The sequence below is a fragment of the Ochotona curzoniae genome, unplaced genomic scaffold, assembly GCF_017591425.1.
Source record: "Ochotona curzoniae isolate NIBS_2020 unplaced genomic scaffold, NIBS_Ocur_1.0 scaffold_4505, whole genome shotgun sequence".
NCBI classification, from domain to species: domain Eukaryota; kingdom Metazoa; phylum Chordata; class Mammalia; order Lagomorpha; family Ochotonidae; genus Ochotona; species Ochotona curzoniae.
In genome coordinates, this window is record NW_024467118.1 from 37402718 (window position 1) to 37417612 (window position 14895).

The window sequence follows — 14895 nt, forward strand, 5'->3', positions numbered from 1 at the left end:
TGGTCCGGACTGACTTCATGCCTCATGGTGGCAGCCTGACCCAGGCCCAGCTGTGGTGGGCATTTGGATAATGTATCACTAGTAACTGGAAAGTCTTTCTTGCTGTGTGTCTCTCATTTACACTTGAAAAGAAATTATTTTTCAGAAAGGATTAACAACCTAATAAAAAATACAGACCCAAAATATACACAGAATTAAAAGAAAAGGAAATACAAACAAAATAAGGTGAAAAGATACACTTAGCTCTACAGAAATACCTTTATAAACTGAGTCTGATCAGAGACAATATTTTTTATCTTAACAGAGTGGCAAAATCACAAAGCTTGATAATAAAAATTTGGTAAGACTGCAGGGAAAATAGGGGATTTCAAACAGCTTTCTGAGTGTAAATTAGTACAATCACTGAGAATAATAACTGAATTACAAATATAATCAAAAAAATGCCACTGACTGAAATCATACTTCAGTTTTTCATCTCACAGATTCATACAGGTAAGAAATCACCTTATGTTACATATTGTAGAATCATTTGTAATACCAATAAATATCCACCAGGTAGGAGACTTAACTGAATTATCTAAATAGTGGAATGCTAAAAAAGAAAAGGCCTTTTATATATGGATATGAAAGAATTTCCTAAATTTATTATTGACTAAAAGTATATGTTATGTTAACAAATATTTTGTTAACAACTGTATTTAAAAAGGAACCCTGCTGAAGAGCATGGGCTGGGAAGGGGGCAGGCCAGACTAGGCAGGGCTACCACACCTGTGCGCCTCATGTGGACTGGATCAGGGAAAAGCCAGGCTGGGCTGATTATTCCTACTGGTGTAAACAAAATTAAAGTGGGCGAGGGTTGTTTGGGCTTAGCCACAGCATCAGCTGGAATCTGGGAGTGGGAGAGGCCTGGGAGGGAAATAGTGGGCTCATCCCTCTTCGGTTACCACTTCCACGGGAGGACATAAAACTAAGCGGCTGGGGTGGAATGGGGTGTGGGACAGACTGGATTACTGCTACACTTATTGGCAAACCAGGGTAGGGGGCGGGCCTGGTGGGGGTTATTGCGGGTCACTCCAACTAGGCTGCAGCACCCACTGGTTTATGTGGGGGCCAAATATGTGCTGGGCAGAAGCAGGCTGGACTGCAACACCCATTGGTTCCAGTGGAAGTCGGGAGCGAAAACAGAACCAACCCAGCAATCACAAACACCAGCTGACTGGGGCGATGGACGGTGCCAGGCCCTGTACTTGTTAGCACATACAAGAAGTTTCTTTGGAGATCTTCCTAATCTGAATGCTGGACTCAGAACCCTAATGAAGAAAAGAGAGAAGACAGAACAGGTCAACCAACCATCTCAGCTATGATGGACTATGTCAATCAGTGGATTTTTCAAAGACCTCATAGTGCTTGGAGTGGCAAGATTGATGGCAATTCATAACTGTTGCAATATCAAAACCACTTGAGCAAGAACCTCAGAGCATGCCCTATATCCGGGACCTGGGGAGGATGGGAAATTGGGTGGGCCTTCTCCCTTAATACCCCCCTTTAAATATGAAGGTAACAATATGGAAAACATACTAGTATTATCCACTTTCCTGTAGCCCTTGAACCTTCTTACCCTAGTTAACTATGTAAAGATTGTCAAAATAAAAATAAAATAAAATAAATTTTAAAAAATAAGAAAAAGAAATGTTAAGAATTATAAAAGAAAAAGAAAAAAAAAAGGAAGAAAGATTATATGCTAAATTTCCCTATGTATAGTAAAATTATCCCAAAGAACAGGCCACTGGATGGAGACAGAGGCAAGCAAGACTTTTTGCTATGCAATGCTGTTAAATTACCATGTAATTCTGTTACACTGTTGATTTCTGAAGCATATGAATATCTACTGAAATACTTACATTACAATATTATGATAATACAATTTAGTTTTTAAAAAGATACCATAAAAGAGACTCGGGTTTTAAATGGGAAAAAAAAAAGATGTGACATACTCAGTTTCCTTTGTTTCTTTTTTCTCAGTAATCCAGACATCAGTAGCAGCACAGGGCAAGCTCTCATCTTTCTCCATTATAACTGGCTCTTGTAGAACTTCTGTTTCCAAATCATCAGGTTCTGTAAATCAAAGGCATAACAATAAATATTTTAAAGCGAAATTCACTGAAGGAAAATTGAATAAACTTTTTGTAAATTATTACTATCTGGATTAGAATTATACATTAACTATAGCAGAAATTAAGTCTTTCATACATAGGTTTTCAATTTTTTTATCATTTAAAAAATTTTATGAATTAGAAAGAGACAGAGAAAAACTAATAAACAACACACACACACACACACAAAGAGAGACAGAGAGGGGCAGACACAACCCTTTCCTGGTTCACTCCCTTGATGGCTTCAACAGTCAGGACTGAGCCAACCACAAGCTGAGAGCCTGGAGCTTTGTCCAGGCCCAAACACTCGACCCTTTTACTGCTTTTTCCCAGGCCATTAGCAGGAGCTAGACTGGAATGGAGCAGTCATTGCTTCTCAGACCAAGACCAAATATGGAAGTGAGGATACAGAACCAAGGCCCATCTGGGATGCTGGAGAGGGAGGCAGATGCTTTACCCACTACGTGACAATGCTGGCCCCTTTAGTCATTTTTTTAAGCGAGACTTTTCCTTTTGCTTTTTCATTATAGTAATAATATTTAAAAATAAATATAGGCTTGGCATTCCCAAAGTGATGTTTTTTATCTTCATTAACATTTTAGTAATGTGTAAATTAGTTTAAAGAAGTTACAAAATCTAGCTTTAAGAATATATTTGGGGCCTGGTACACTGGGCTAGTGGCTAAAGTCCTTGCCTTTCAAGCACTGGGATCCCATATGGGTGCCAGTTTGTATCCCCCACAGCTCCACTTCCCTTTTAGCTTTCTGCTTTTGGCCTGGGAAAGCAGAAGAAGAGCCAAAGCCTTAGGACCCTGCACCTGCATGGGAGACCTGGAAGAAGAAGCTCCTGGATCCTGGCTTCAGATCAGCTCAGTTCTGGCCATTGTGGTCACATGGGGAGTGATTCAGTGGAAGGAAGATGTTTCTATCTTTCCTTCTCTTTGTTGATCTGCCTTTCCAATAAAAAATAAATCCATATTAAAAAAAATATGTTTGTGGTTGGAAATATGGAAGAACACGGGCAGACACTGTTTCACCAAGTTAACCCACTGCCTGTAACACTGGCATCCAATATGAGTATAGGTTTGAGTCCCAACTATCTCTTTTCCAAGCCAGATCCCTGCTACTGTACCTGGAAAAGTAGCAGAAGATGGGCAGATCCTTAAGCCCCAGTATATGTGCAGGTGGCCTGAACAAACTTTCAGGCTGCTGGCTTTGGCCTGGGTCAGCCCCTGATGTTATAATCATCTAGGGAGTAAACAAGCAGAAAGAGAGCTCTCTCTCTCTGTCTTGCCATCTCTCACTACCTGCCTTTCCAATAAATAAACAAATCTTAAAAAAGAGAGAGAGAGAAATATGGAAGAAACTCTGGTAGTATCACTGGTATTACAAAATAACTAAAAAAAAAACCTTCCATTTTTAAAATCTAACTGCCAAAAAAGTAAACATTTACAATAAATTTTTGAAAACATAACTGGAGTTGTCTAAGCTTAGTTTTTATATTGGGAAAAATTAATAACCATAGTGCTAATTCAGGGTAACACATTGTGCTAACAATGGTAATACATTGTTTACCTATCTGATAGTTTCTGAAAGTAAATACAGATGAGAGTTTATTTCTTCAACGACCTCATCACGCTTGGAGTGGTGAGATTGGCAGTGATTCATAACTGTTGAACTATCTAAACCACTTGAGCAAGACCCTCGGAGCATGCCCCACATCAGGAACCTGGGGAGGGTGGGAGACTGGGTGGGGCTTCTCCCTTAATATCCCCCTTCACCTCAGATACGTGAAGGAGACAATAGTCTTACTCACTTTCCTGTAGCCCTTGAACCTTTTTACCCTAATTAACTATGTAAAGATTGTCAAAAATATAATAACAAAATGAAAAAAAGATAAAATAAATATTTTTTAAAAAGGAAAAAAAGTTTATTTCTTCATTTGCTGACTTCCTTTTTCCTAATTAAACCATCAATACTATCTTGTTTAGGTCAATATCATTTCCTCTCTAGTTTTTCTCTTGGATTCCACATACTCTCCCTTCTTAAACTTACCAAATACATATTGCCCGTTTGAAAGACAAGTGATATCAGACCAATGTTTAAAGTTTTTAATACTCTGTTCAAATAGCTTTTTTGTTCATCCACACAAAGTTAAACACTTGGTGGATAAAATTTTTCCACATTTTATCTTTCATTGAATAACTGTTCTCCAGTGCTTAAAGCCATCTAGGTACTGATTTACTCTAATTTCATAAACTTACTCTGTGACTGTATTTCCTATAAAGCCAAAAGTAGTTACTACCCACTTTGCTGAAAAAGTCTGCCAACTTCTGCATCAGGCTTGATATGATATACTTCATTGTTGCTTTTTTGTAACAGAGAATCTTAGATCAGGCTGCTACAGAAGATTATAAAATGGGCAGATGAAGCATTTATTTCTAACATTTCTGGGAGCTGCAGAATCTACTAGCATAGTCTGTTCTGGATAGGGCCCTCTTTTTGGCTTGCAGAAGACAATCTTTCTCATTGTATCCTCACATGGCAAACAGCACAGAGCCTCCTCCTGGCCTCTTCCTTTAATGACTCTAATTCCATGTAATGATCTAATCACCTCACAAAGGCTCTACCTTCAAATACACCACACTGGGAAGTAGGTTTCAATACAGATATTTGGGTGTGAGTTGATACACTAGTACTTATGAAACATACTAGTAATTATGATTCTAATGAATATTAATTAAGACACATGGTCACCTGTTGCAAGGTCTCTTATCTAAAGAGAACAATGACTGCTTTGACTTTAAGGAACACAGTAAAAGCAATACCATGGCAGTTCCATAGTGAATCTCTAAAAACTTGAAGCCTAACTCATCATGAAAGAAATGTAAATACCCTGGAAAGACATAGCAACCCTTGGAGACAAAAAACTGAAGGAGGGCCCGGCGCGGTGGCACAGTGGTTAAGGTCCTCCCCTTGCACGCCCAGGATCCCATATGGGCGCTGGTTCTAATCCCGGCAGCCCCGCTTCCCTTCCAGCTTCCTGCCTGTGGCCCGGGAAAGCAGTCGAGGACGGCCCAAGGCTTTGGGACCCTGCACCCGCGTGGGAGACCCGGAAGAGGCTCCTGGCTTTGGATCGGCATAGGATCGGCCGTTGCACTCACTTGGGGAGTGAATCATCGGACGGAAGATCTTCCTCTCTGTCTCTCCTCTCTGTATATCTGCCTTTCCAATAAAAAATCATAATAATAAATCTTTAAAAAAAAAAACTGAAGGAGTAGAATCTCAGCTGAGCTCTGCCAATACGCCAGACTTGACAGTGATGAAGCACCACTTTCTGCTCAATGTGGCACAGAAGTGTGAGATACAGTAAAAGTATATTCATAAATCACTAACATTTAGGAGTAATTTACCTTCTAACAATAGATCATCAAAGCAGAATTATGTATTTTAAAAAAAAAGCTCAGACATGAAAGCCTAAAACATGTGCATTGTCATTGGGACTGGGCAGCCAAGATTTCAAGATTATTGGTGAGACTGACCAGTGCCAAAAGGAGTATTGAAGGCTGGAGAAAAATGGATTTTGATAGAGAGGCAGAAAATGACTCCTGTAATAAAAAAGGAGGATAAAAATGTGTTTATAGATTCAGTGGCTGAGCTGAGGAGCTATCAAACCAGAACACTGACCATATCAGTTACCATTCCCTGGCAGGCCCTGATAAGGTGTAAGAGAAATTAATTGAATAAAGAAGTGTTTTGATCATAAGTGCAATTAAGAACAGATACAAAGGATCTAGGATAATTTCTTCCAGGCAGTATATGATCCTCAAAGGAAGACAAGCCTTTGACACAACGATTAAATTTAAGGCAATAAAACGTGACCCAAAGTAAAGGTAAAATCAAGGGTATGACCAGAAGACCTTCTGTTAAGGAACTGACAGATTTAAAGGCATGCCTTGCATATCTATTTTGTCAAATGGATTTCTAAGAATTCTCTCTCACCATCCTCATAGACAACAGAAGGTAGAGAAAGGCCTGCCCAAATAAACATGAGTGGCTTTTGTCAAATGCAGTGAATGCTGATAACATTCATGCAGACCCCACACAGTTACTTGCTTGTGGAAACACCACCAGCTTGCACTGAAAAGTGAAGACAAAACTCAGCAGAGCCCCACCCACCCTTGCAGGTACCACCCTTTGCGCACAAAAAGCAGGCTGACAATACTTCTGGCTGGATTTCAGAAATTTTATGGACCAATGACTTATATGGGCTTCCCCACATTCTTTCCTATTTTTGAAAAGGGATCTCTAGGTCTATTTCACCATTGTTTACAAAGTATATGGGAAACAAATTTGTAATGTATTTTTACTCACTGGTCTTTGGACAAAGAACACTTGCAAGAGTTGTCCCTGAGTAAAGCAACTGGCACACAAGCCTTACTTTGACAACTTCATTCTAGACTCTGAACTAATGACATAACGGAATGAGGCTTTTTGAAGGGTGTATGCCTTTTATATGTAGGAGAAATACAAGTAATTTCTGCTTAACAAGTACACTATGGCAGATTAAGAAGGGCTGTAAATTCTTTAACTTTCTTCTCATTGAGTGGTGGGAGCTGGTCTTGTTCTCACTTGAATCAAGGCTGCCCTGTAGCTGCTTTGTCTTAAGGGGTATGGGAGACGTAATATGGTAACAGTTTTGACTGACTTCTCAGGGGAAAACTCTTACCTGAGCCCTGTGCCAATATAAGAAGCTGGACTATCCTGCTGTCAAGTGTGCACAGAATGGCCCCATGACAGCACCAAGAAGCTATGGGTCCAATTAGCTTCAACTCTTACATACATACTGCAAGACAGCAATGAAGCCATCCTGGACCGTTCAGACCAGCCTAGTGTATCAAAGTAACATTAGTCAATTCCTATCTTAATTTCTGATATGTAAGATTATGAAACAATAAAAACAAAGTTTTGAAGTGATATGTTAGGCAAGGATTTTTTAAAAAAATGCGAGTTATTAAAATTATAAAATACTGAAACTAATTTGAGATGAATTCCTTACAAACACATATATATATATTGAAGATTCTGTTATTAAAGGCCAGTTCATAATATTTTAAGGCATTATTAAACCAATTATGGCTCATTTTGATCCACAAAACACACCTTCTAAATTTTCTCTTGGCTGTAGAGATGTCTCACTAAACTTTGAGCTTTCTGTCTCAAGAGTAGAATCAACAGTAGCTGATGTCTTTACTTCCTGTGAAATACACCGTATTTTTTCTTCTCCAATAACTGAATCTTTGTACTCATCTCCTTCAGGAGTAATGTCTGTAAACATGGAAAAATAAGAAAAAATCATGCTAGCTTTTAATATGTCTTGAATTTCACTTTTAATGACATTCAGAGATTAAGATACATGATGGTCAGACTTCAACAGGACACGATTTCTTGAACAATTAACATGGTTTACATTTTTCCTTTTGACAAAATTAATATATATATATATATATGTCAGAAAAGTCTTTTTTTAAATTATTAGCTATTGCTACTTATATTGCTCTGAAACTCTCTAAGCTTTTAATTGGTGCCGGGACTGAATGATAACCCTCAGAACAATTTGCCACAGTTTTCTACCTCCAGGTCATTTCATTCATTTATCAAAGAGTTTATCACAACCTAACTTCCACATGACTAATTAGAAGATATCTACAGTTATATTAATATATTTTCCAAATCTAGGTCATTCAGTTCACTAATCTTTATCCTACTTCTGTCTTCTCTGCCTAGTCAGTCTTTCCAATGGCTGTATCTTAGACATCTTGTCACTTATTGGAGTGCCTCAATTTTCAGTGTTAGATTACCACACCCTGTAATTTCTCACATCATAGATTTCAATTTATTTCGCCCTGAGGCAAATTGTACCTACAACGCACTGAGTTCCTGCCAGATTTTCTCTCTCCATCATCCACATTAAAATCCATAAAGTTCATAGTTATCCTCCTATATACAAACTCAACTCACTGATTTACCTCATTGTATTCACATGGTAAAATTCCAACAATGTACAAATTCTAGTTTCTATCTATTGTATTTGTATATTTGTAGTTGAAATGAATGGAGAAAAACACTGCTTACTGGACTTAATTTCAATTCATTATCTCCAAAACCAAGTAGACCATTTGTGCTGTTAACATTCGATTAACAAGAAATGTTCAGGGTTGTTTCTGCTAACTTTAGATTTAAAAGTTGTGTACAGGTATTTTTGAGTTAAGATTGCTGTATTTCTTGACACCAGAAAATAAATTCATGATGCTTCTAGTGTTCTGAAATCATTCCTTTCATTGAGTCACAATAAAATGATGGTGATAGAGGTGAAATGTGTTTTTGCTCAGTATTCTGCTAAAACACGCTGCCTTTTAAAGTCAGAAATAAAGATAACAGACAGTATCATTATTATTGAAGATTGCTTTATATGATCAAAAAAGTGCAATAGGAAAAGAGATTCTCAGAACATAGGATACAGAACTTTTTCTTATTAATGGTAACAGGACCTATACATAAATGTCCAGGAATAAAACTTAATAGATTTATTAAAATAATTCAGTGAAGTATATGAATATAAAATTTTACGCTTTTTATAGAGAGGCAGGTATGGGAAAAGAAGGGAAGATTAGGTATGTATGCTACACACACACACACACACACACAAACACTAAAATGGCAAAACAGCATAATGGATTATAAAAAGAACAAAGACCATGAATGACAATTTACAAAGCAGCAAATCAAAATGGTAACAGAATTCATCACAATAAATTCATCAACATTAGAAAACCAAAAATGAAACCTGTGAAATATATAGCTTATAACACTGGCAATAATTAATAATAGTAATGCCATTTTAATGTCCAAGTATCAATCAATGCAACTGGCCACATTAATAATGGACAAATATCAAAGTATATCTCATCTGACTCAGAAAAGGGGTCTGTCATTCAATGACTGTATATAGTCAAACCAGAAAGCAATGGCTTATTCTAACAGAGTATTTTCAAAAAATTCTTACATTGATGTGTGTTTTTTTATATCAGGGACATGATACCTCTGCCTTAAGTCCTATTCAAAATTTTACTGGAAATTTTAGAGTCCTGACCACCACAGAAGGAAAGGAAAAAAGCAAGAGGGATAAGAATTGGAAAAGAAGAGATAAGATTATCATTACTCACTGGTTACACATGATGGACTTGTGAAAATTTATGAAATTCATGAAAGAAACCCATGGTAAGACTGGAGAGAAGAACAGAAGGAAAGTAAGGGAACTTAGAGAAGGGTAGGGGAGACCCCAGTGCCTATTAAGCTGTATTATAAAACAAAAATAAAGTATCTTGATATATCTATCCTAAAATTTATATGGAATTTAAAAACTAAGACTAGCTAAATTACTCTTGATGAACAAGGTAAGAAGGAAGTATCTATGAATGTTAAGATTAGAAACAAAAATAATTAAGATTAGTATGATATTGGCACAATTATGAACAGAGTTCAATGGAATATAGATCCCAGAAACACATATAGAGATGCTTTATCTGCAACACAAATAACATTGCAGAGTAGCAGGGAAATGATGTTTCTTAATAAATGTTATAAGGTGGGGTCAACATGATGGTAAGCAAGCTAATCCTCTCCCTTGCTGGGCCAGCATCCCAAATGGGCACAGGCTGGCATCCCAGTTGCTCCACTTCCAATCTAGTTCTCTGCTTATGACCTGAGAAAGCAGCAGAGGACGGCCCAAGTCCTTGGGATATTGCATCCATGTGAGAGACCTAGAAGAAGCTCCTGGATCCTGACTTCGGATCAGCTCAGCTCTGGCCATTAAGGCCTTTTGAGGAATGAATCAGCAAATGGAAGATCTCTCTCTCTTCTCTTCTCTCTCTCTTCTCTCTCCTCTCCTCTCCTTTCTGCAAAATTTGATTTCCAAAGAAAAAATATTTAAAAATTTAATGTTCAGGGTGAGCCAATCCCAAAAGGTCGGATATCATATGTTTGCTCTAATGTCAAATCTAGAGATATCATATGTGAATCTTACTCTATGTTAATCAAAGGTACTTTATACTTACTTGTACCTAATATAACAAGAAACTTGATGTAACTCATTAACTACCCACAAAAGATGGATTGTTTATAACCACCAGAAATAGTCAGTGTCCACATATAACTATTATTGGTATGGCCCATAAACAACTGAGGCCTAATCCTCACTGTACCTATATTAGGGCACAGGATACAAGAAATAAACTACAACAAATTATTTTCCTACATGGCTGGGAGATACTCCAGTGGAAGCATGATGGACTTGGGGAAAATTCACGATGGACACAGATTATGATTCTAGAGAGGAGAACAGAGGGGAGGGGAGAGAATCTTGGGGGGAGGGAAGAGCCCACCACCAACCAAATTGTATCAAAAAAACAATAAAATCATTTTTTAAAAATTAAATGTTCAGGGTGAACTGGATATTAAATTTGAAAAAAGTATCATTATATCGTATTTAAAGATCTGTGTGAGGTAAGCTGAGGCTTAAATATGAAAGGAAAATAAGATTTTTGGAAGTCAACCTGGAGAATATCATGATGACTTAAGATTTTAAATAAATGCAAAAACTGCTAATTATAAAGAAGAAATAAACTGCTTGAAAATAAAATTAACTTCACAGAATGTCACTCAATAAAATCAGAAGCTGGCTTCAGCCATCTGCAGAGTGATTCAGCAAATGAAGATCTTTTTCTCTTTCTGCAAGTCTTTCAAATAGATAAATAAATCTTAAAAAACACAACAACTTCTAAATGCTGGACTGCCTGCCACTGTCTGTACCCATGGTGTTGGGATACTAGAAAAGTGATGGACTTGTGCCTGCTTATGAGAAATTATACTATAATAATAGTATGGAGGAAATCAGTTGGGCAGAGGAAATTTGGGAAAGGGGTAAGGGAAATGCCAGAACCTTTGGAATTGTATCATAAAATTAAAAATAAAATAGAGGAAAAAATTTTAATTCAAAAGAAAAGGAATAAATAAAGCCACCAACAATCCAGGAAAAAACAAAGCCAAAACAAAAACAAAAAAACTTCCAAAGAGAAAACTCCAGAGTCACATGGTGTTACAGGTGAATTCTTTCAAATAGTTAAGGAAAAAGTATTCCAGAAAATGGGAATTCTATCTAACCTATTTTCATCCCAAGCCAGCAAAATTTTGATGGTAATGTCATAAGTACCATCTAAAGCAGGCAAATTAGTCAGACATCTGTTATGAATTGTTTTCCATGATCATAGACAGGGATGACTGACACTCTCCAGACATATACAGTAATACATCTACTAAAAAGAAAGCAGAACAAAGCAACAGTGTACCTGATAGAGCTCAGGTCAAGAGACCTAACACAGCCTAAAGGTACGCAATTAGAGAACATTATGGGCAGACCAGTTAAAAAACAGCTTTACAGTAGGTGTTTGTCACAGAGGTTAGCATTGCTTGAGGAGCCTGCATCTAATCAGAGTGCTTGGGTTTGATCCCAGCTGTGCTTCCAATCTCAGCTTCTTCCTAATGTGCACCCTGGGGGATGCAGGCCATGGCTCCAATACTTGGGTTCCAGACACCCATGTGGGAGACCTGGCTTAAGTTGTGAACTCCTGGTGGTGACTCGGCTCAGGCCCCATTACCAATTTGCAGTTAAAATGATACCATTAGACATTAATTAAAATGACTAAATTCAAAACACTGATACACTAAATGCTGGAGAGGATGCAGAATAACAGGAACTCTCAGTTCACTGCAGGTACAAATATGAAATGATATATTCAACTCTGGAAGAGTTCACTGGTTTCTTTCATAGTGAACATATTATTTCTGTACAATAAAAAATTGTGTCCCTCTGTTTTTATTCAAATGACCCGAGATTTTATGGTCACAAAAAAATCTGTATGTGGGTATTTCTTTTATTTTTTTAAATTCTTAAAAAGATTTATTTACTTTTATTGCAAAGTCAGATACACAAAGAGAGACAGAGAGGAAGATCTTCCATCCACTGACTCACTAGGGCCATAATGAACTAAGCCGATCTGAAGCCAGGAGCCAGGAGCCTCTTCCGGGTCCCCCACGCAGGTGCAGGGTACCAAAGCTTTGGGCTGTCCTCAACTGCTTTCCCAGACCACAAGCAGGGAGCTGGATGGGAAGTAGGGCTGCTGGGATTAGAACCGGTGCCAATATGGTATCCAGGCGCATTCAAGGTGAGGACTTTAACCACTAGGCTACTGCGCCAAGCCTGGTATTTCTTTTATTAAAAAACAAAACAACAACAACAAAAAACATACTTATTTTATTTGAAAGGCAGATTTACAGAGAGAAGAGACAGAGAGAAAAAGTCTTCTATCCACTGGTTCAATTCCCAGATGAACACAACTGCCAGTCAAGCTGATCTGAAGCCAGGAGCTTGTTTTAGGTCTCCCACATGGGTACAAAGGACCAAGGACTTGGGCCATCTTCCAGTGCTTTCCCTAAGCAGAGACCTATATCAGAAGTGAACGCAGCAGGAACACATACTGGTGCCCATACAGGATGCTGGCATCACAGGGTGCAGGATTAACCTCTTGAGCCACCATGCTAGCCCATGTACATGGATATTTCTACAACCTATATTCACAACTGCAAAACATAGAAACAACCAAGATTTCCTTTGGTAGTTGAATGAATAATAAACTGTGAAGCACATACTCAATTATCTGCCTTTCTTGCTAAAAGAAATAAACTATGAAGACATACAACAACATTACAACCTTCCAGAAAAAGCACAGCCTAGGAATACTACAATGACCCAGGGTTACCAGGGTTACCAGGGTTTGAGGGCAAAAGGAGGGTTGGGCAGAAAAAAAGGCATTGGGTGATTTTAGTTAAGTAAAATGTTGTGCTTGATCTCATACTGGAGGGTACATGGCATTACATATTATCTTTGCAAGGGTGAACTGTAATGTGAACACTGGTCACTGGTGATAATAATGTGCCAAGGCTGGTTCACCGACTCTAACAAATGTGCAGCTAAGTTGTTGGACACTGAATGTGGAAGGAGGGAGTACTTAGCAAACCTCTGTACTTTCCATTCAGTTTGGTTATGAACTTACAACATTTCTGAAAAGAAGTCAGCTTTTAAAGAAGGCACACCACATACTAGAAAAATATGCCAATAACAAAATACATTTTAAGAAACCCTTGGATATTAAGGAAAAAGATCCTCTGAGTATCCAAGCAGAAAGATTAAGTCACTTTAAAGTGAAAGAAAATGAACTATCATGAAAATTTCTGACAGGTATGCTTTATGCCAGAATATTATGGAGTCACATTAAGGCACTCAGGAAAAAAAATGCAAAGGGTTTTGTATTCAGCCAGTTGGACCTTTAACAAGTGTTAATATAAACTATTTTTTTTTTATTATTTTTTATTGGAAAGGCGGATATAGAGAGAGGAGAGACAGAGAGGAAGATCTTCCGTCTAATGATTCACTCCCCAAGTGAGCGCAACGGGCCGATACTATGCCAATCTGAAGCCAGGAGCCTCTTCTGGGTCTCCCACGTGGGTGCAGGGTCCCAAAGCTTTGGGCCGTCCTCGACTGCTTTCCCAGGCCACAGGCAGGGAGCTGGAAGGGAAGCGGGGCTGCTGGGATTAGAACCGGCACCCATATGGGATCCCGGGCGTGCAAGGCGAGGACCTTTAACCACTTGCGCCACCGCGCCGGGCCCCAATATAAACTATTACAAACAAAAAAAATCCCTCTGGGTGTTGTGCTCAAATACATTGCTTCTAAAGAAATCTTACAAAAAGAGCTTCAAGCAACCAAACTGACTAAAGAGACATTAACAAAGGATTGAAAAACTAAGAACAGCACACTCCTGTCCATGTCTCATTTAGCACACAAAACCATCACTGATGACAGCGTATCAACTGCACACATGGAGAAACTGAATGTCAAAGTCAGAGGCATGTCATCATGGTTGCTGAGCAAGTACCAGTGTCTGAACTGGAACCTAACTCATTCCGTTTCCAAAACAAAGCTGCTCCCACATACATACTAACTACATCTTCATGTCTTCTGCATATTATGGAATTAAGCAGTATTTTGAATTTCATTCTCTCTACCTATGGAACCTTTAAAAATAAAATAAAAACAGATTACTTAGATTATTGCAAAATCATGTGCTCTCTCCTTGGCTTTGCCCAACCTAAGAAATTATGCATTATTTATCAAGTAAAACCTCCTCATTAGTAACCACAGAGTATCTCACACATATCTCACAAAGACTTTGCCATATGTGATTTCCATGATGCAAATCACTGCAATGTCTTTGTCTTAAAATGCAACATGGTGCATTTCTTTCTACATAAATTTTAACAGGTGAAACAGAGAACAGATGATAAGTCTAGGACGACTTTGTGGCTAGTCAAGAAACAGTGAACTACTAAAAAATATTTCTAATATCTTTTAACTGCATATTTTTCATTCTTGACCTTTCATGCAACATTATCATTTTTTCTTTCTGTGAGAGAATTGTTTTTCACTTTGTAGCTTTATTATGTGATACATATTAATGTAAGCATATATGTATCCCATGAACAGTTGATGAATTAAATATAAAAAGGAAAAATTGGGCCCGGCGCGGTGGCACAGTGGTTAAGGTCCTCACCTTGCATGCCCGGGA

At 38.1% G+C, this 14895-nt stretch overlaps 1 protein-coding gene across 1 annotated transcript in view; it reads right to left on the minus strand.

Moving 5' to 3' along the window:
• NEK1 (NIMA related kinase 1) overlaps nt 1–14895 on the minus strand; it is a 117500-nt gene that overhangs the window by 22366 nt on the left and 80239 nt on the right. Inside the window, exons 28-29 of the mRNA XM_040965873.1 lie at nt 7316–7480; nt 1995–2115 (exon numbers count right to left, since the gene is read on the minus strand). Coding sequence (XP_040821807.1) covers nt 1995–2115; nt 7316–7480 — 286 coding nt within the window. The remainder of the gene's footprint in view (nt 1–1994; nt 2116–7315; nt 7481–14895) is intronic.